Source organism: Poecilia formosa, unplaced genomic scaffold, assembly GCF_000485575.1.
Source record: "Poecilia formosa unplaced genomic scaffold, Poecilia_formosa-5.1.2 Scaffold145, whole genome shotgun sequence".
In the NCBI taxonomy this organism is placed as follows: Eukaryota; Metazoa; Chordata; class Actinopteri; order Cyprinodontiformes; family Poeciliidae; genus Poecilia; species Poecilia formosa.
The window spans coordinates 451436-470850 of NW_006800084.1; the positions used below are offsets into that span (position 1 = coordinate 451436).

The window sequence follows — 19415 nt, forward strand, 5'->3', positions numbered from 1 at the left end:
GTGTGTGGATGTGTGTGAAGCGTACAGAGAGGCGGAGGGAGTGCTTTACCGCAGTATCACTACATTTCTGCACCACTCATCAAAACTCTGCGGCATGCAGACTAGAGCTTGGGGGGAGGGCACTTATTATTAGGTCTGTCCTGCTGTTCTCTCATCAGACAGGCCACTGTACAGTTTTTTTACTTTCATTTCTAACCATCTGTTTTGCACTGGGCGTTCGGGTCCGTCACTTCTTTGTCTTTTTATATATATATATATTATATATATATATTCCTTATTTTTCTTACCGGTCTCGGGGCAGTTGTTGCAACCTTTCCTGTAGAACAATTTCAGCGCAACTTCTAGAGGCGAGGGAAAAACACAAATAAATTTAGGACAAGATGGCAAAGGATGGAGAAAAAAGCGAATGGAAAGAGTTTCTGTGGAACCCGAGGACCAGGGAGTTTCTGGGCAGAACGGCGAGCAGCTGGGGTGAGTAAGTCCGTCCGGCTTACAGCAATGCAGCAAACAAGCTCCCCCGGCTCTGTAACAGGTCGTTGTCGTGGAGTATACCCCTCGGGCGACACTGAGTGCTTTTAAATTCCCTAAAAAAATAAATAAATAAATACGCGTGACAGCGTTAGAATTGTGTCTTTGCTGAAGTTTATTGGTGCGACTGTTCAGGCAACGAGAATTGAGTCGCTGTCCAAATGCCGTGGTGCTGAAATCTGACTGCGGCACAGAATCTCGCAGAAGCCGGCACATTATTCCCCTCACGGCGGGCTATTAGTAATATAGGACAGAGCTTTTCCTGGCTCGTACGGGTGAAGTCATGCTCTGTCCTCCCTTTTGCATGCGATTTGTCCAGATTAAAACAGCTCTACTTTGTCATTGCTTTACTTTGAACCCTGCTGCAGATAAGCCCTTTTTCTAGGAATTGAAACTCCTTTTCATACATGTATCTTCGTCAGATGTGGGTACAACATGACGCAACGAGATTTGTGCTTTTTCAGACTTCTTCCTCAACTTAATATAATGCCACTTAGACATGGGCGCTGCCAACGTCGGGGCCAATGGCCCCTCCTATGAACTTGCTGCCCCCTGTCAGGAAGTCTCATATGTCTAGTTTTATTTATGAACAAGAGAAGAAATAAAGGTGCAATAAATTAACTACTGCTCGCTTTGGTTTCTAATTGACTTTTTCCAAAATGGAGACTTCTGATGTGGGTCATACTCACAAGATGTTTCATTGCTGCCTTTGGTAATCTGTAAATGATTTTAAAAAATATACAAATTACAGTTTCCTCTAAGCAAACCTCTACAAACTCCATTACTCAGTAAATCACTAGGAGTTATTTGCTTTGATTTGTGTCATATTTCATTAGAGCAAGTGGGTCAAATCGACTTGACCAAACAGGTTCAGTCCCACAGCAAATGAAAACATGGCGTCTTCCACTGACTGACATGTTTTATCTGCAGATTATATCCATCAAAACACCAATAATTAAAATTCTATATAAGCTATTAAAAATATTTAACCATCAAGTCAAATAAACTGATATGCAATGATGTACAAATGGTACAAAGTGGTTTGTTTGGAGGTAATAAGTATGTAGGAAACTGGGATTGAGCTGTAGAGACATTTATTTATTCATGTCAGTTTTTACTCTTGTATTGTATGCCAGTGTTGCATCATGCACCGCCCCTCCCCCCAGAACCTATAAACAGCAACAAGATAAAAAATCCTTGAAATTCTCTGGCTTTCGATTTTTAGTCGGCTAACGTGAGATTATGAGCGTCCCCCCCTCCCCCCCACCCGTCTCCTCTCTATCGCCCCTAAAACTTTCTGAAAGCCCCCCAGCATACAGAGACCTTGCAACTATTTTAAAGATCCATGAAGCGGCAGGACACATATGGCCGCGTTCTAATAACACTGGGGGCATTTTAATCTGGGTAAAGCCGAGGACCAAATGCTATTTGTATCACCCTCAACCCGGCCCCTCCCGACCTGTGCAGTTCAGCAGAGAGATTTAATCCTAATCTAATGACTTCATTGGCTGATGAAGAAGGTTTCAATTCAGGATATTCTGGCAAAGCAAAAGACTTTATAGAACAATTTTAATTTTTGATCTTTTGACTTCAAAGTCTCCGTATTGCCCCTGCGTTTATGTCCTACTACTTACACACAGGTTATAAAAGGTTTATTTATATATCTGATGTCCAAAACCAAATGTGCTACTGCCCAGTAAATAAATAATATGCTCACTACATGTTTATATGTGTGATAATGTAGATAAATGTGAAAAATATGTACCTCTAACAAGGTTGTTAGATATAAATAAAGATAAACTCTTTGAACATATGAGTTCAAGTTTCATCTGCTCCTTTTGGGTTTGATATATTATAAATAGCAGATACATTTGGTTTTTAAAGCTTATTTTTCCAAAATTGCCAACTAAATGAATATTTATTCAACAGCATATTCTTGGCACTTTTGACTTGATGCCACCAGAGCAGAGTAGAGAATCGGTCGTCATTGCCTTCTTTTGTTGGGAGTCATAATTTATTCTTTGATTAATTTGCTGTTATGTAGCAGGAAGGACTGCCACACAGACACATGCAGGCAAACTGATGAAACTTGCAAGATTAAATCATGATTTTTGATCACTTTTCTTCCATATTATGACAGCTAGTATACTTTGAGTCTGAAATAGTAAAATTTCAGATGTTAATCTTTTTTTTTTTAATTTTTATTTATTTATAAAACTATGAAGCAAAAACATAGGCTTCTTCAGTGATTGGTCCCAGGCTGCCCCTGGTGGTCTGGATGCCTTGAGGAGCTGCTAAAGTTTGCATGTGCCTTGGGCCGGCTCTGTCTCCCACAGAGGAAACTTAATCCAGCTCAGTTTGTTCCCGTTGCTCCAAGGTCTGATGGCCTTTTTAATCTGTGCTCTCTAAGACTTGGTAATTAGTCTATTTCCGTTGTGAGTTATTAAAGGCTGGCTTCACTTGGCGTTTCACAGAACCACACTGGGAATAAAGTCACACCATTAAGATTGAAAAATTGTATATATACCATTGTATTCTTATTTGCATGATCGTAAACAGTTGGTGAAAAGCATAGTCCTTATTTTTGTTTAGTTCAAAATAAGTTAATTGAACGTGTTGCTGTTGAATTTGTTGTGTCGGCTCATGAAGCTGGGTAACGTTGCTTCAGAATGCTGGATCAAAGCCTCCTTTCAGGCTAAAACATGAAACAAGCTTCTGCATGTTTCGCTTTGTGTGCAGGGCTATGGAGAAATGAAAACGGCCTTGATGAAGGTCCACCAGCTGATGATGAGACAGGCTTGAGCCTGGACTTAAAACAGGACCGATTTGGTTTTCTGCACCATTTCTGAAATAAAGTTAAAAGAAAAAAAAAAGGTAGAACTCTTACTGCGACATCAGAGAGGCAAATTTTTAACACTCCCATTGTGAGACTGGAAAACATTAAAACCAATAAACCCTGATTTCATTTTCTAATGTCTTTCCTTTGGCCTTTTGAGTCAGAAGACAGTTTCGTATCAGGTTACGATGCAATTACCAGCATGATCTTCCAGATTAGTGTAATGCCTCCTAAAAAAGTAAGTTGGGCCCAGACTGCATTCATTTGCAGTTTGCAAATGGCTGAAACAGAGATGTTTGACTGTCTGTCATCAGTGCGCACTCAGAGGACACAGTGTGAACCTAACACCCTCTTTACATTAGTGTGAGGGATGCCCGTTTGTTCGTGTGTGTGTGTGCCATTGTGCACGTCCAGTCTCCCCTGGGTGGTGTCACATAGTCAGCACAGCCTAACCCCCTGGGGAGACAAAAGGAAAACGCTTCAGCACTTTGCTCTATCGCTTCTTTGTCCAAATGTCTCTTATCCTGCTCGCTGACTCGTCGGCTAACATCGTCTTCCTCGACAAACAAGTCGTCGTCTGCAATTTTCACTTTGATTTAATGTGGCAACGAGTTGAATGTTTCTGAAAACAACTGGATGAAAAGCACACCCACGTGGGCTTTGAATCATTAAGGAACTCTTCTGTAATTGACCTCCCTTGGATCAGCTTCCCCTTGACATTTTGTTATGGATTAGCGGCAGCGTTGCTTTGTGCAGGGAGGCAGACGCCACGCTGCTGCTGACGGAGGGCTTCGCTGGGGGCTTCCAGCTGAAGCACAGGGTCAGGGCACTCAGCTGCTTCCCAGTGTCGGCCTCAGGTGTTAATGCGTCACAGAAAATGCTATTTCTGCTGCCTGGGTCTCTGCAGGACAGGAAGGACAGGAAAATAGTTAGAAAGAGCTCTTTAAAACTATCGATTTGAACCTCATAAGCCAGGGAAACTATATATTTTTTTGAGTTAGACTTTTGCTCAGTTAGACTCAAAGTAAATTAAAGTGTAGAGCTAAGTATGCAGTCATATCAGCAATAGTTTCCTGAGTATCTGAACCATGTGACGTTAGGGGCTCATATAAATTGTTTTTCTTTGTTTTCTGGTGATAATCATATCAAGATAATATAAAATGTGTTTGATTTCCAGTGTTGATATTTTGCTTTTATTTTCTGGAAATGCATTGTTGTATTTTCATTGTCTTTAGTATTAAGCTTCTCATAATAGTAATAATTTAAAGCATCTCACAATGGTTTTTGCCAGTTAAAAAAATAATTGCAAATGCTTGTGTTTGGGTTCCACCTAAACCTAAGCAATCTGAAATCGTAGCTTTAGCCATTTGACCATGTTGTGTCCCAGACTGACTCGATGGCAAATAATGGATATGGTCATATGGTCGCATAAAATGCCAAACTAAAGAGAAGGAAAGCAAAATATCAGAGGAGTAGAAAGACCCAAATGTTCTGCATAAAGTTAATAAAGTATGAAAAACTTAAAAACTCTAGAGTAATGATATAGACATAAGCAGTTTTAAATACAAGAATTGAGGGAGCTAGTCTGTATCATTTTATTGGTAAAAATTAAGAGTTAATGTGCAGGCTTTACATTGAAGCTACAAACATCTATTAAAGTTTGTCATAAAAATCATATATTTATTGTTTTAGGGTTTAGATTTGACAGAGAAACTCTTGCTCAGAGCAAGATTCATTTTTGATTCATTGATGGAACATAGCTTATATATAACATAATATTTTCTTTCTGTTTTTTCAGGTCTCATCATTCTGTTCTACATAGTTTTCTACCTCTGCCTGGGGGGCCTGTTTGCTCTTACCATGTACATCATGCTGCAGACCCTGGATGACCACAAACCCACTTGGCAGGACCGCCTTTCCACACCAGGTGCCAGATAGTGCAGGTTCAAACGGCATGGATGCAGAACCCGCTTTTGTGAGTCGCCATGACACTCCTGCTGCATCTTTGTTTCTCACAGGTTTAGTGATTAGACCCCGTCAGGACGAAACCTTCGAGATAGTTTACACCATCCAGAACACCGAGAGCTGGGACATGTACGCTCAGGCCCTGGACAGGTTCCTGTCACGTAAGTCTGACTCCCGTCCTCTGCTGGTCCGACTCAGTTGACTTACAGCTGTGGATTATCCAATTGCGCTTTTCTAATATTGGATCGTTCCTTTACCATCAGTGAGTGGGAGGCTGCCTTGCGGCAGAGTTTCAGTTGAGTCATGAGGCTTCGCAAACCGAGTAACCCTCCACCTCCCTCCCCCCCTCCGCTCCCTGCAGCTTACAACGACTCCATCCAGGCCCAGAAGAACCACGAGTGCACTCCGGAACAGTACTTCCTGCAGGAGGACAGCGGCGATGTGAAGAACAACCCCAAGCGCTCCTGTCAGTTCAACCGAACCATTCTGGAAGCATGCTCTGGACTCCACGACCGTTACTATGGATACCAGGAGGGCAAGCCGTGCATCATCATCAAGCTGAATCGGGTATGAAAGACAGGAAAAAGAAGGGAAGGGAAATGGATGCTGTTGCTAGGAGACATTGAGGAAACATCAAAAAAAAAAAAGCAAAGCAGACGGGGAGAGAAAAATACCCTACAAAGGAGAAAAGTCTGGGTTAAGAGTGGCACTTATCCATTGTGCTTCATAGCACAATGTGAAAGATTGCTTTTGTTCTCCCTGTGATTTGACAATAAAATATGAATTGCATTTCTTTCTTTTCTGCCTCGCCAGGTGATTGGATTGATGCCAGGAAAGGACGGACAGGCTCCGTCTGTCACCTGTGGCGCAAAGGTAATCCCTTTTTGTCCTTCACAATGAAAGGATTAACATGACAAATTGGAGTCCGGCCCATTCATAGCTCCTCTCATTTGCAGTATGCCTATCTTCTGCTATCCCCTTTATTTTCCTCCTAATTTTTGCATTGTTTCAGCAATATTTGTGTTTATTTATAAATTTCCTGGTGTCCTTTTATGCTCCTATTACACTCCATAAAACTATTCCCTCTCAGAAATACAGAGTTGGCAAAGATGAATGGGTAAGATCAACAGACAAGTTGCACATAGTGAAATGTAGATGCTTAGAAGTGGCTTGGAAAGTAGAGATTAACTACAGTACTTTTCAAAAAATATACATACCTCTCTTTGTACTTTTGCATAGCTGTGAAGTGGAAGGAGAATAATACATCGTTTTGAAAATCTTTACAAATAAAAATCTGAACAGTGTGCCATGCATGTGTAATCATCCCCTTTACTCTGAAACACTTAAATAAATAATAATCCAGGACGTTACTGTGACGTGTCGCCTCGCAAGCACAGATATCAAACTCATCGCCGTAAGTTTCCAAGAGAGCTCACCACTGTTATTTTGGGAAACACTTAAATTATACGCTAAGCTGTTTCTGACAACGCATGTGATGTCATCAGTTCAATTGTTGCGAACCTACAGACACAATGTCCAAATCCCCTTTTGTTTAGAAGAAAGAAAATATTCTGCTGGAGATCCTTCCTGCCCACAGCTACTCTTTGAAGAACCTTGGATAATATGAGTTACAACAACAACATTTAATTTCACATTGGGATTAAGAAACTACTTTTGAATTTGAAACAAAAATTGCAAAAATTTCAGTCTGTTGGTAAGTGAAGCTGGTAGAAAAAACAAACAAACAAACAAAAAAAAAACAATCAGCCTTATTTGCCACAAAAGGTACAAGATCTTGATTCGGTGGAGTTAAATGCAGATGCATGGCACATTTTTTTGAAAGGCTATTTGTAAAGAACCTAGAAAACTGTAGTTTACAATCTCATATTAAATAGACCTGAAGTAGGTAGTTGGTATGTGCTTTAAACTCAGTTCAGAAAAAAGAAGACAATAACTTAAGTATTGTTATAACTGATAGAGCTGTTTCTCCCTCTTAGAGAGATGACTCTGACAAAATCGGAGAGATGATTTACTTCCCTTCAAACGGCACTTTTGATCTAATGTACTACCCTTACTATGGCAAGAAAGCTCAGGTAGGAGAGTATTTTCAATCTATGGACAGTCTAAATTCTGAAATGCTTTCAGATTTCTCTGTATTTTTAGAAAATGCGCCTTTGGTCTGGCATTGCAGGTGAACTACTCCCAGCCTTTGGTCGCTGTCAAGTTCCTTAACATCACTGTCAATCAAGACGTCAACATCGAGTGCAAGATCCACGCCAACAACATTCCCACTGGAAATGAAAGAGACAAGTTTGCTGGTAGAGTGTCATTCAAGCTGAGGATCAACTCTCAAAACTAGCCTGACCCCAAATGAAAACTTTTCTCCCCCTGACACCCTTCCCCCCATCCCCCTCACATCTTCTGCACCACTGCACATACACTGAAAAATAAACCTGCAGTATTCACATCCTTCACGTGGTTCGATTGCACCCTGCTCCAGTTTTCTTCTTCTTCTTTTTCTTTCTTTTTTTTTTTTTAGGGGGAAAGGGGATTGTGCTACAGGGTAAATTGAGCACGAGAGGGTGGTAAATGCTGTCCTTGTTTCTGTCGGTGAGCGTTCAGACAAATGATTTTCTGTAAATTAGTTTGAGGTGACCTCTATTTATACTGCATGATAAACTAGGAGACATAAAACAGGATGTGTTTTCGAAATCTGCGAGCAACCTTACCACGTTTACCGTGTTGCTGCTCACCTCCCGCTGCCTCCTTCGAGAGTATTCCTACTATATATCTGAATATACACAGACTACAATACAAAAGGTGTATATCTACAGTATTTATACGGCATCATAACCTTATATAGGTCCGTCTGTTCTGTTGCACTTAAAAAGAGTACTCCTACAAACCTGCATTTTTCTCAATAGATGGATGCAGAGATGAAGCCATTTGCATGTGCGTGCTGTCTTAAGTGTGCTTTGAAGGCACACTGTTTCCCACCGCTCCATAGTCAGCTAAGGACAGGTTAAGTAACTGACCACCAGGAGGGACCACAATATAAGCTTTAACCCTCATGCACTCCGAGTGTGTGTGTGTGTGTATTTGGAAGCATATCTTTAAAAATTGGATGTTTTTTTTTTTTATCGTGTATGAATGTGTGCATTTCATTTACAGATTCCATTTCTAATTGTAGGTCGGGAAGTTGCATGCAATGTGCAATATTCATTAAGTGGCATACATTATGAATGCTCACATTCATTCATCAGACGGCTCCTGTTGCAGATCATTCACCCTGGATATTTAAACTTTGCACTCAGAGCAGCTGCTAACAAAACAAACAGGAACAATATCTGGTGTGGTTTTAACACTGAGTTAATTATGAAAAGACAAATCTCCGGAAAACACTTTTTTAAGGTAGTAAACTTGTCCAATAGATAATCAGAATTAGCTCATTAAAGATTTTTTTTAACATTTTTTTTATTTTTTTTGTAGCCAACTCACCAAGATGAATTTTACTCATTTCCATCATATATTCAGTTTTTAGCGGTACTTCATTTCCTCTCACTGTACAGTTTCATCCAAAGCTATATGTCTGGTGTAATTTATTTATTCAAACCTAAATATTTAGTTTTCTGTCTCTTTTTTTGTTGTTGTTGTTGTTGAGTGTTTTGCATCTATTTCCTTAATACCAGGAATAGATGTCATTGTCAGATTTTTATTTTTTTTTTTATTGTTTTGCACTGGAAGTGTGCTTTTTATTCCTTCATTTGTGAAGCTGAGTTGATTTAATAAAAGCACTTGCAGTTTTTGGAGGAGGAGGAGGAGGATGTAGACAGCTTGTTTTTTTCTTTTTTGTTCCCTGCTTTCTTTTTCCACACTCGTCATCACTATGCAGCATATTGATCTTGAACATTCCCATGACTTGCTTACATCCTCACGAGCTTCTGTGAGAAAATACTCAATAAGCTTTCAGATGTACAGTGACCACATGTTGATTTATTAGTTTGTTTTGTTGTTCTTGTTTTATTCTCTGCTGTATGAGAGAAAAATCATCACGATGAATATCTAACCAGTATCACCTCCATTAAAAGTCATTTATCATGCCTGAGTTTTGGTGCACATCCACTGTGCTGTGCCGTCCCACAAACCTGCCTGAAAGATTAAATATTATTCTGACAAATCTGTAAAAACTCAACTGTAATATTGGCCAGCCATGTATAGCATCCTTAACAATTGTTGACCCTTAGAAAAGGAGATGTTGCTGCAGAGACTTGGTGACCATATGATCCCTCCCTGGTCTGCTGTAGCTACATCCTGACTTTTTCAGATCAACACATCATCTGCTGCTTTTGAACAGCATGGACTCTTGTCTTTCCCAGTTTGAACAGTGGCTTTGAGAAATTGATCTCTGTGTTATATCCCCCAGAAATAGAAGCTATGGATTACTAAAAACATTTTTTTATAGAATAAAGAGCTTAAATCACTTCTTCTGAAGTAGTAAGGAATTTGATTTGATAATCTTTCATGACATGTATGGAAAAACAAAAAATGAGTAGGAAAAAATAGTTACGTTTCCGGATGTTATATCATATTCTGTTGTCTAAAAGATAAAAATCTCACTTCCTGACATGTGAAAGTCAAAACCAATCACAGAATGTTATACCGCGGGTTAAAAAAAAGGCCTTCAGTGTATCTAGGTGATCTAGGAAAAAAATTAATGTGGACTACTAATTAAAAGTTCCTGGTGATCTCATCTACTTACATAAACAAGCTTCATAGGAACTATTAATATTACCACTAATTGTGGCACCATCATAATGTAATCAAATTCAAAGTTGGCTTTTCTTTTTTCTTTTTTTTTACTTTTCTTAATGGCATATTATGAAACTATTTATTTATTTTAGGGCTTTTTGCTAATTTTTACCAGTGGCACCAAAATACGGTGGATGCTCTTAACAGAAACCCAAGTAAGATCTGACTCTGCTTGTCCATATTATTGTTCTCTTTGCTGCTGAATCTCACAAAGGTCCAAACAGAACCTTTTATCTGAGCCGAGAGGGACAAGTACATGGACCATTAATCATCAAATTTTTATCTAAGATGTGCTTTAACATGCTCTCCTCTTTTAGCTTTTTGGGACTTCACTGACAGATTCAGATGTACTCTTCTTCTGGCCTGCTTTCAGCTCTTACTTAATTTCATTGTAATCTCTTAATCTGGTCAACTAATCCAAAGCAGGCACGCTGAACTTCTTTACCCTACTTTGTCGTTCATGTACCGAGCATCAAATGCCCAGTTCACGGCTTTAAAGCTATTCTCTTATGATAGCTTTTCCATACTTTCAAACTCACATCCAGTCAATACTGCAATCCATCTAGTCAAATGTTTGGTTTCATCCGTCAATTTCACTCTTTTTTCTTGTCATTCATACTTGAACATTACTTCTTCTGCCAAAGATATTAATGATAATTTACACATCATCTATTTTTGCAGTTCGGATAGATGCTCATTTGCTGGTCTGAGCAAAAATCTCACTCACAGAATCATGAAGGCCTCCTGTCATATAATAATAGATACGCACACAAGCGGAAAATGTTTCCCTGCAGCAAAACAGTGCCTCCTGGTGGACAGACATCTTGGTCCTCCAGTTACACAGAATGTTCTTTCCTGCTATCTCAATTTATCCCTTTATTTTTTCCTGTGCTAATTTGGAGATGTTATCAAAGAGCAATATATATTTATCTCCTGTGCAAATGTGTGATTGTTCAGAGGAAAGGCAACATTCGGTACATTCAAGAGCAAGGGGGAAAGAAGGACCACGTTTGTGAGCATAATGCAGCCAATATGAAAAAAAAGTGAGTAATAAAATGCTTCGTGAATGAAAGAGTATTTTTGCTGTAACGAGACGAGAATGTAAGGTTTGAACTGTATTGTGTGATGAAAGCTACATGAAGAGGTTTCATAATTTAATTCAAGGAAAAGGCAAGATGCCAGAAATTTGTTTAGACTTGCATTATGGTTTAATGTTTTTACCATCGTTTGAGTCTTTCTTTTTCTGTTTAATTAATATTTTTAAAATAAATAGCTTTTAAAGCTTGCAATCAAAAGTTCTAACAGGACTTTAACCCTCGAAGCACTTTCAGAAACTGCAAAGCTGCACAGTGTGAAGTGTTGGAGAGAAATTCATGATTCAAACAGTGAATAAATATGAGAAATATCATCACCCACACCTACCTTAAAGTTGCACTGTTGCTATGATTGTGGTTCAAAGAATTGTCCTAAAATATACATTTATGAAAAATAAATAAATAAATTATCCTGCTGGATCCATATTTTTGGCTCTTACCTTATGTCTATTTTTGCTCATGTTTAAGTCAAGATAAAAAATAAATAAATAAATAAATAAATGTCATTTAAGGGAACTCAAACTTGGTTTTACTTCTTGCATCTTAGCTTCATGTTTACTGAAGTATTTGGATTGTTTTGTCGCATTATCTGATGATTGTGATATTGCAACAATGTATTATACTTTCAAGAGAAAAAGAAGGAGTCAAGAAGTGTCAAATGAGTCTGTTTGTAAATATATTCTGTAATCTCACTCAAAATAATCTCAGTGGTACATAGCAATTCCACGCAAATGTGACAAGTATTTAAAGTTTCAAAAAAAAAGTTTCAACACTTTTTTAGATTAGAGTTGTTAAAGTAGTAGTACACAATTTTTTATGTGACAGTGAGTCATATAGTTGAAAGTAATTCGTGATTTAACTAGTTTAGTTTAGTTTAATTTCAGATTAGTTTACACTGGACACTGAGTGTAACAATAAGTCTGGAGGGATCAGAATCAAAAACATCATAGCAGTTGTACCTTTATTCAGTCATCATGTTTACATTGAGTATTATTTACACCGAAATTGATGTTTGCTTTGAAAGGAAATAAAGGTAGGAGGCAGAAGTTTACCTAAACCTCTAAAATATTCCGCTTTACTTTTAAATCAGCCAATAACTCTATCCATAATATCCCACATGTATCTTTCTTACTATATGTTTGTTTCCTACAGGAAGACTATTAGCGATGCACCGACTCGTACCTCCTTTTCTCGTATCAGGTTTTCTGTAAGTAACTGTCCAATTCAAACATGGCAACAGTTTAAAGGTTTATAAAACGGCCTTAAACAAAAAACAAAAACAAAAACTGGGAGATTTCTAAGACTGCCGTTGCTTTAAGAAGTTACGAGTTTGCTTTGGTCTTGGCTGTTCTTGGACTAGCTAGCCGTTAGCTTCCGCTTGTTGCTCCTACCATCCTGGGTCTATGCTAAGCTAAAGACACCAAGAGGACAATATACTGCAGATAAGATATGGACTGCTTATAATATTTTAACAGAATCTCCCTTTAAAAAAATCAATACCATTCCCTGAAATTTGGAGATAATCTTAAATAGTAGAAGTTTTGTTTTCGCCTTTTGATGCTATGAAATAGAATGAGTGGTACTTGGTGGGATATGTACACTTTTTAAACTAAGTTATTATGGTGAAAGTCAAAATTCACTCTCTGTATTTATTTTTTAACAGAAAACTGCTTAAACTTAGACATATAATCTGATGTAGGATCATAATAATAAAATCTAACACATTTTTCATGTAAATGCTGTTATAAAGAATGGCTTCAGCTCTCTTCCATGGTTTCAAGCTATATCTTTAGCCCTCCTTTCTTTTCTCTCCTCCTTTAGAAAGACAGTAATGAAAGGAAAGGCAGGTGGTGAGGATTATGAAGCATTATAAGTTTTTAAATAAAATAGTATGATGTAAACCAGTGAATGCTAGTTGCAAGACACTTTCTTTAAGAAAGCTGAATGCATAAAGCCTATTTATTTATTTTCTTTGACGTATTACATGATCTTATGTTGTATAAGTCTGTCAGGGTTGTAAAAGAAAGATTACTCCAAAGTAGAGTAATGGAGCCTCTGCTGGATGAATGATCACATTACAACGGTGATCAGCAGGTCAAGGTAAAAATTTCATACTTTTCCAGACTCTGATGACAATGTTGCTACATTTAACACATTTTAACCTCTTCTAACCTGAAGGGGGAAAAAAAACATACAGGAATGAATAAAGGGACAACCTTTTTTTTCAGACTCATCCAGACCTGGATTAATGTATACAGTTGCATATTTTGGCTTCTTGCAGCATTTTTTTTATTTTTTTAAACTGCCAAGTACTTTTTTTCTTGTCTTACTAAATCTTAATTTTTCTAAGTATGACAGAAAATGTTCTTATTGTTTGCCATGTTGGCACATTTACTCTAAAATGCAGCATGCCGTCATTGTTTCACATGAGACCTCTCTCATCATGGGAGACTGGTGCTGTGGCAATTTGTTGGCATCAGCGTACAAAATCAATGCGCATGAAATTATTCACACTTAATCAGGCAGTTATTATCTAATCCATAGAAAAGTGCCCTAACAGGCAGAGGAAGATACACAAACAAGAGCCATTAAAATCTGATTCAGTCACAAAACACTGCTTCCTTTGTTAAATGCTTTACGCAGATGCTTTTATAATGGTGTTTTTACTCGATTAAATGAGTTGGTGCCTCCGTTTGTCATCTGTTTCATCAAATTATCTCAAAGGTAATTCGATGATAAGCTCAGACTGTTTATCTTTTGACTTCAGTAATAGTCTTCTCAGCTGGTTTTGAAAGGTTTGCTTCGTTTTTGATTGAAATTGAAAGTTTAACAGTGATTTCAAAGACAAAAAGATGATTCACATCGTCAAGGTAAGTCCAGCATGCCATTTTCCTCCAGTGCTTTCTGTGTCCTGTCATAGATTTCTCCAATGGCGTTAACTACTCTGGTTAACACCACGCTCAGCTCCTCCTGGTTCTGCACACACACCAGCCTGAAGAAAAATCCTCGCTCCGGCAGGGCAATGAAGGCCAACTCGGCCGCCCGCCGGACAAACCAAGTGTGGTGGTGAGACAGGGTGTTCTGATACGCCTCCCGACACAGATCCGAGGGACTCCTGAGCCGTCCGGCCGTCGGCGTCTCTGCCAGCTTCTGCAGGAAGAGTTTTAACCAGAGCAGAGCTCGATGGAGTCGCAGAAGGGTTCGGCATCCTGAGTCTGTCTGGTGGTGGAAATCGACTATGCCTCGATTCAGCTCAGTCCAAATCATTGAGCGCACCGAGTGGTAGGCCCCCGTATCCTGCGAATACCCAGCAGACTTTTTCACCGCAGTTTGTGAGTTTTCAGAGTTTCCTGAGTGCATGTCTGGGACAAACTCTTCTTCTGGGCCCTTCTCAGAAAGCAGGGCCAGTTGGCGGATTATAGCAGTCTTAGTCTCTATCTCCTTTGATATTAAACTAACCATAGGGCCCAGAGACTCCATGAACCTGGGACAGAGACAAAGAACAGAAATAATCAGTGCCAGAAGTGGGTTCATATGTACAGCACCTTGTTGCTGTTATCTAATTAATGCTTTATGTCCCTAAAAACCAGACATTTCTAAGTATTTTTTTATTAGTATTTTAGGTAAAAGACAGAAAAAACAGTTGCACAGTTATATCTGGTCTAAAATTGTTAAAAATTAAATGAAAAGTTATAATGATTTAAGCATTTGTTACTCTATCATAAAATCCCATTAAAACAACCTGAAATTTGAGGTTGTAACGTGAAAAATTGTGAAAATTTCAAGGGATATGAATACTTTTCAAGCTAATTTTTCTGTCTCTGTGACAAAGCTTTAACTGATGCTCTTACTTTACAAGTTCGTCCCAGCTGGACAGATACGGCTGCAGCAGCACATCCGAGGTGTAAGCCCGAGCAACCAGCAGGTGGGAGACCAACACCGACACCTGGAAGTTCTGGCCGGGGCACAGAGCGAGAACAGGCGGGCCCTGCGTCTCGTCTGCCTCGCTGCTGTTGGACAGCTGGTGAGGCTGATTCTGCAGCGGGGGCTGGGGGTGTGTGGTGAGGTCAGGGGTTAATCAACAGGGGACAAAGAAAGAAAAAGCTTGTGATTTATGGATTCACTGCTAGCGGGCTTCCCAACAAACACAAACCCGGTTTTGGGTTAGCAGCTGAGTCATTTCTACGCAGCCTTTGTGAACTTTTACCTTGTTAACTTGATTGTAACCTTTTAAACAGGAATCCCAGTGATAGTCCAAACCTCCCTCTGCAGCAAGACATTAGAAAAACACAAACATGTCAGACAATATTGGCAGTGATCTCTTCAAAATTGACAATTGTGATGGTGTAGAATTTTGTCAATGTTTGAAGAAGCCTTCAAACATTGACAATCTTCCTCTATGTTCAGGAGCTCATGATAGCTGCTTTTGTTTGATGATTAAAATTTTTTTTTAAAGGATTAGTTCACCCCTCCCCCCCAAAAAAAAAGCTGCATGCTATAGGCAACATCAATAAAAAGAGAGAGTTTAGAGTGGGCAAAGGGGGTGAAGAGCTGATCAATGAGCAGTGCTTCAATTTGTTAAGTCCTGCCGCTGTAGTAATACCTCTAATTGCCTTCAATTACTTGAGGGTAGCCTACTTTCGTTCTCATGTGCTGCAGTTTTGCTGATCATTAATCCTATTACCAGGAAACGGATTAAGGAACAACTGGCTTTCAAACGTTTCTGATGATTTAAAGTTCGACAAGGATTTACCAAACAGCGTGCAAAAGTGAGCTTTCTAATGAAATACAGTGCATTTCAAATGCATCAAAGAAACATTTTAATTATTTTGTCCCAGAACATCTTCACTTTATTCTATGGGGGTTTTATATGATAGTCCAAAGTGCAGCATGGTTGTGATGTCAGAGGAAATTGATACTTGGCTTTGAAAATTTAAAATCCAAACAGGGTGGTGTGTATTTGTGTTAATTCACCTTATTGACGCCTATAAATAACACAACCAGTTGCCTTTCGAAGCCAAGGAGGAGTTCAAAAGATTAACAGCTGAGGCAGGAAAATCTGTGAACTGTACAAATATTAGTTGTTACTCGTCAATCCGGACTTTGAGGAAGATTGGCAAGAACAAAGCCACAATAAGTCCTACTTTCAGTTTGTCACAATCAGTGACAAAGCAAAACGTGAAGGAAGGTTCTCTGGTCAACTCAGACCAGCATTTACATTTTTGCATTATATGCAAAATTGTGTAAATGAGGGGGGGAAGGAAACACTCCCAGTTTCCCTGAACACATCGCTATGTAGCATCACGGTGACGGGAGGCTTTTCTTCAGCAGGAAAGTTGGTTAGAGTCGAATTGTAGCTGTGTTGGTGGATAGAGGTAAACCAAAGCATTCCTGATTTTGGAGGCTGCACAAGACTTGAGACTGTGGTGGAGGTTAAATATAAAGACAGATATTTATGTGTTTGAATCCTATTGAGAATCTGTGGAAAGACTTAAAAAATCATGCTTATGGACTCCATCCAACGACAAAGCAGAATAGAAAGAAACTAATAAAGACATAGTTCAAAGGACATGCATCTGCAGTTACACCAGTTTTTCTAAAAGGTTTTGACTTAAACAGTTGATAATGGAATAAATAAATTAAAAAAAGGAGTTTCCAGTGATGACAAAGAGAAATCTGTGATTTTCACTCGAACAGAACTTTATTAATACTTGCAAGAATCAAAATCTGTTCAGTTTGATCTGCTCTAATCAGACAGAGAGTCACTGCAGTCTCTACTTGGGTTATCGCAGAGTTTCTCACAGGGAGTACGGGAACCAGCGTTTCTGGCTCGGTATCTGGATGTTAACAAAGACATCTGAAACCTTGAAAATGGAGGAGCGCTTCATTCTTATCTAAACCCTCCCCAAGTTCCAGTAGGGCGAAAACACAATAGGCCTCACATAAATGTTGCTGTTGCTGCAAAGGAGGTTCATTTTTTTTCCCCAGATTATACAAAGTATTCAAAGACGCTATTCTCTAAGATTCCACTAGCAAAAGGCTACAAGTTTTAGATTTTATTTGCAACAGATATTCAAATGTGGACTAAGAAATGGCTTAAAGGCTGTGAATATTTTTATAATGTTCTCTAGATTTAACCCAGTGAGCTTACCTGATGTCACCTGCATTCACGCTGCTTGTTGAATTAAGTCAAAAATATAATATTCTTAACATCCTGAAATATGGATTAGCAAAATTTTCCACAAAATAATATTTGAGATATACTGAAATATATATATTATAGTACATATATACATATATGTACTATATTACTTATATTCAGTTGGTCTGCTGTATAAAGTTTCAATGAAATAAATACTAGTTTCTCGTTGTAATGTTATTAAAAAGGACCCTTTATTTGTTAATATTATTTGAGTCTGATGTCTCCCAGCACAGTATGATTCAGTTTAAGTGAAACAAGTGTTTACATAAGACATGGTAACCTCTCAAAGTAAATAAACAAGAAACATTTTTAGGTCATTTTTGGACCAGAGAACCTTTTTAGTTGGGTTAAGATGAAAGTCCAGAGGTGGCTGCTTTCAGCTCCCATCTAAAAACCAGGACCAGCTCTCAGTCTGGAGCAGATGTCACCTGGTCTCAGATTAGACCTTCCTGGAATTATTACATTGCACGTTTATGATCTGATTGTTGTTTTCTTTTTTATTAGAAACTGAAATTAAGAAGGTTTTTAATAGCAGTAAAATAAAAATGTCTTCTGTAAGTTAGAAATCTGACAGTTTATGAAAGTCAGACACCTCAGAATTAAGTTTAAAGCTACTCGATAATATCTTACTGATCCATATTGATGAAATACGACCAGTGTTCCTGAGTCTGCACCATGTGATTCAGTCCTAATCTGAGCCAAATGCATTCCAAACAGAGCGGAGGTAATAAAACTAATCGTAAATGACCGGCACTGCACACTCAGAGAAATACTCACGCAGCCACAGTGATCCAAGACACAGCAGCAGGACCAAGATAGCAGCGGCCGCCTTGCGCTTCACACCCATCCTGACGTTCAGTCTGCGGCCCGCCAGTCTGCCTCTGTTGCTTTTTCTCTGCCCTTTACCTTTTAATTCCTCTGTGTTTCACATGAGGGCTCGGGTCCTTTCACTGGCTGTCACCGGACCCCGTCCTCTGACCCCCCCCTTGTCCTCTGAAACCGATCATGCTCTTCCTCAAAACTTCAAAAGAAAACATTTCTCAGACGTCATTGCATTTCCAAAACCTGTATGCATGCTCCTGTCAGTTATCCCTGCATTTTTAAGCTGCTGTTTTCCCTCTGTTGTTTTTCTCTCTTTTTTTTTATCATTATTCAGCTGCCGGTCTCCTGGTGAGTTGCTCAATCTGAGAGTCCAGAGATCAGCCGGGAGCAGCCTGTGGCTGATAAAGTACAGCCAACTCAGCTTATCCGACAGTGACCTCTCTCTTCCGGATTCATCTTCTGTGTGAGCTCAATATTCCTGGTGAGCAGAGAAATGCTCGCTCCTTCGCTTCTCCTCCCACCACTACGCTCCCTCCCCCTCATCCCCTCTCCTCCACTCCTTTTTCTCCCTTGTCACATCAAAACTCATTTACACACACCGCAGGGAGGGCCACAATGACCCTAACACACACAAGCAAAGCTCCAAAACCTCTTAGTTTATGCAAATACTAGAGGAATAGTTAAATTATGTATTAAGGTCATGTCAGCGTAGGTTCAAAACAGTGCAAAAAACAGACATTGAACTCCACACTCAAGCTGCACCACGTGTCCTCTCATGAAGAAGGGCTTAACAATGGCATTTTCCAGCAAAGGAGCGGGAAAAAAAGTGAAGGCAGGGCCATTCATTATGAGACTGCGGGGGCCGCTGGACACAGGCCTTTCATTCAGTGGAGCCAGTGGATGATCGGATCTGAACTAGGCACTATCCGATAAAAAAAAAAAAAAGGGGGATGAAGGGACTCATTCACCAGCTGCAGGTATTTGGCTTCACATCATTACTTTGCAACCATTGTGATGCCTCTGCAAGTGTAAACTTAAACCGAAGAGGCTGGTGTGCAGAACCTTCACTGGTGTGTTCACTGAAACATTATAAAAAGATAAATAGATCCATATATTTACAACTGAGGTCTTCCTATCTGTTCTTTTTGCAATAAATCCC

General features: G+C 39.2%; 3 protein-coding genes across 4 annotated transcripts in view; 2 read left to right on the forward strand and 1 right to left on the reverse strand.

The window, feature by feature from the left end:
* The window catches only part of LOC103145702 (acetylcholine receptor subunit gamma-like), a 6844-nt gene extending 6739 nt beyond the window's left edge, over positions 1 to 105 (forward strand). Inside the window, exon 10 of the mRNA XM_007563261.2 lies at positions 28 to 105. Coding sequence (XP_007563323.1) covers positions 28 to 105 — 78 coding nt within the window. The remainder of the gene's footprint in view (positions 1 to 27) is intronic.
* A 41-nt stretch (positions 106 to 146) lies between these two features.
* On the forward strand, positions 147 to 10032 carry atp1b2b (ATPase Na+/K+ transporting subunit beta 2b). 2 transcript variants are annotated; one of them, XM_007563146.2, is made up of 8 exons: positions 147 to 471; positions 5163 to 5291; positions 5383 to 5490; positions 5691 to 5896; positions 6143 to 6202; positions 6420 to 6446; positions 7327 to 7422; positions 7521 to 10032. In XM_007563146.2, the coding sequence occupies exons 1-8, from the start codon at positions 381 to 383 to the stop codon at positions 7686 to 7688; spliced, it is 885 nt and encodes a 294-aa protein (XP_007563208.1). In that variant the 5' UTR covers positions 147 to 380; the 3' UTR covers positions 7689 to 10032. The 2 variants fall into 2 exon arrangements, with proteins under 2 accessions (XP_007563208.1, XP_007563209.1); XM_007563147.2 differs by lacking the exon at positions 6420 to 6446 and having other exon boundaries at positions 148 to 471.
* gltpd2b (glycolipid transfer protein domain containing 2b) lies at positions 8974 to 18597 on the reverse strand. Its single transcript, XM_007563148.2, has 4 exons — positions 18212 to 18597; positions 15440 to 15498; positions 15084 to 15280; positions 8974 to 14716 (listed from the first exon to the last, which is right to left on the reverse strand). The coding sequence occupies exons 1-4, from the start codon at positions 18279 to 18281 to the stop codon at positions 14098 to 14100; spliced, it is 945 nt and encodes a 314-aa protein (XP_007563210.1). The 5' UTR covers positions 18282 to 18597; the 3' UTR covers positions 8974 to 14097.
* Between the last annotated feature and the right edge of the window lie 818 nt (positions 18598 to 19415).

Bases quoted from the DNA above. Each gene is read 5' to 3' on its own strand.
- atp1b2b (XM_007563146.2), top strand. From the start codon at position 381: ATGGCAAAGGATGGAGAAAAAAGCGAATGGAAAGAGTTTCTGTGGAAC. The intron at 472-5,162 runs GTGAGTAAGTCC...CTGTTTTTTCAG, and splicing joins CAGAACGGCGAGCAGCTGGG to GTCTCATCATTCTGTTCTAC. The intron at 5,897-6,142 runs GTATGAAAGACA...CTGCCTCGCCAG, and splicing joins TCATCATCAAGCTGAATCGG to GTGATTGGATTGATGCCAGG.
- gltpd2b (XM_007563148.2), bottom strand. From the start codon at position 18,281: ATGGGTGTGAAGCGCAAGGCGGCCGCTGCTATCTTGGTCCTGCTGCTG. The intron at 15,499-18,211 runs GTGAGTATTTCT...GTCTTGCTGCAG, and splicing joins TCTTGGATCACTGTGGCTGC to AGGGAGGTTTGGACTATCAC. The intron at 14,717-15,083 runs GTAAGAGCATCA...TCTCTGTCCCAG, and splicing joins AGCTGGGACGAACTTGTAAA to GTTCATGGAGTCTCTGGGCC.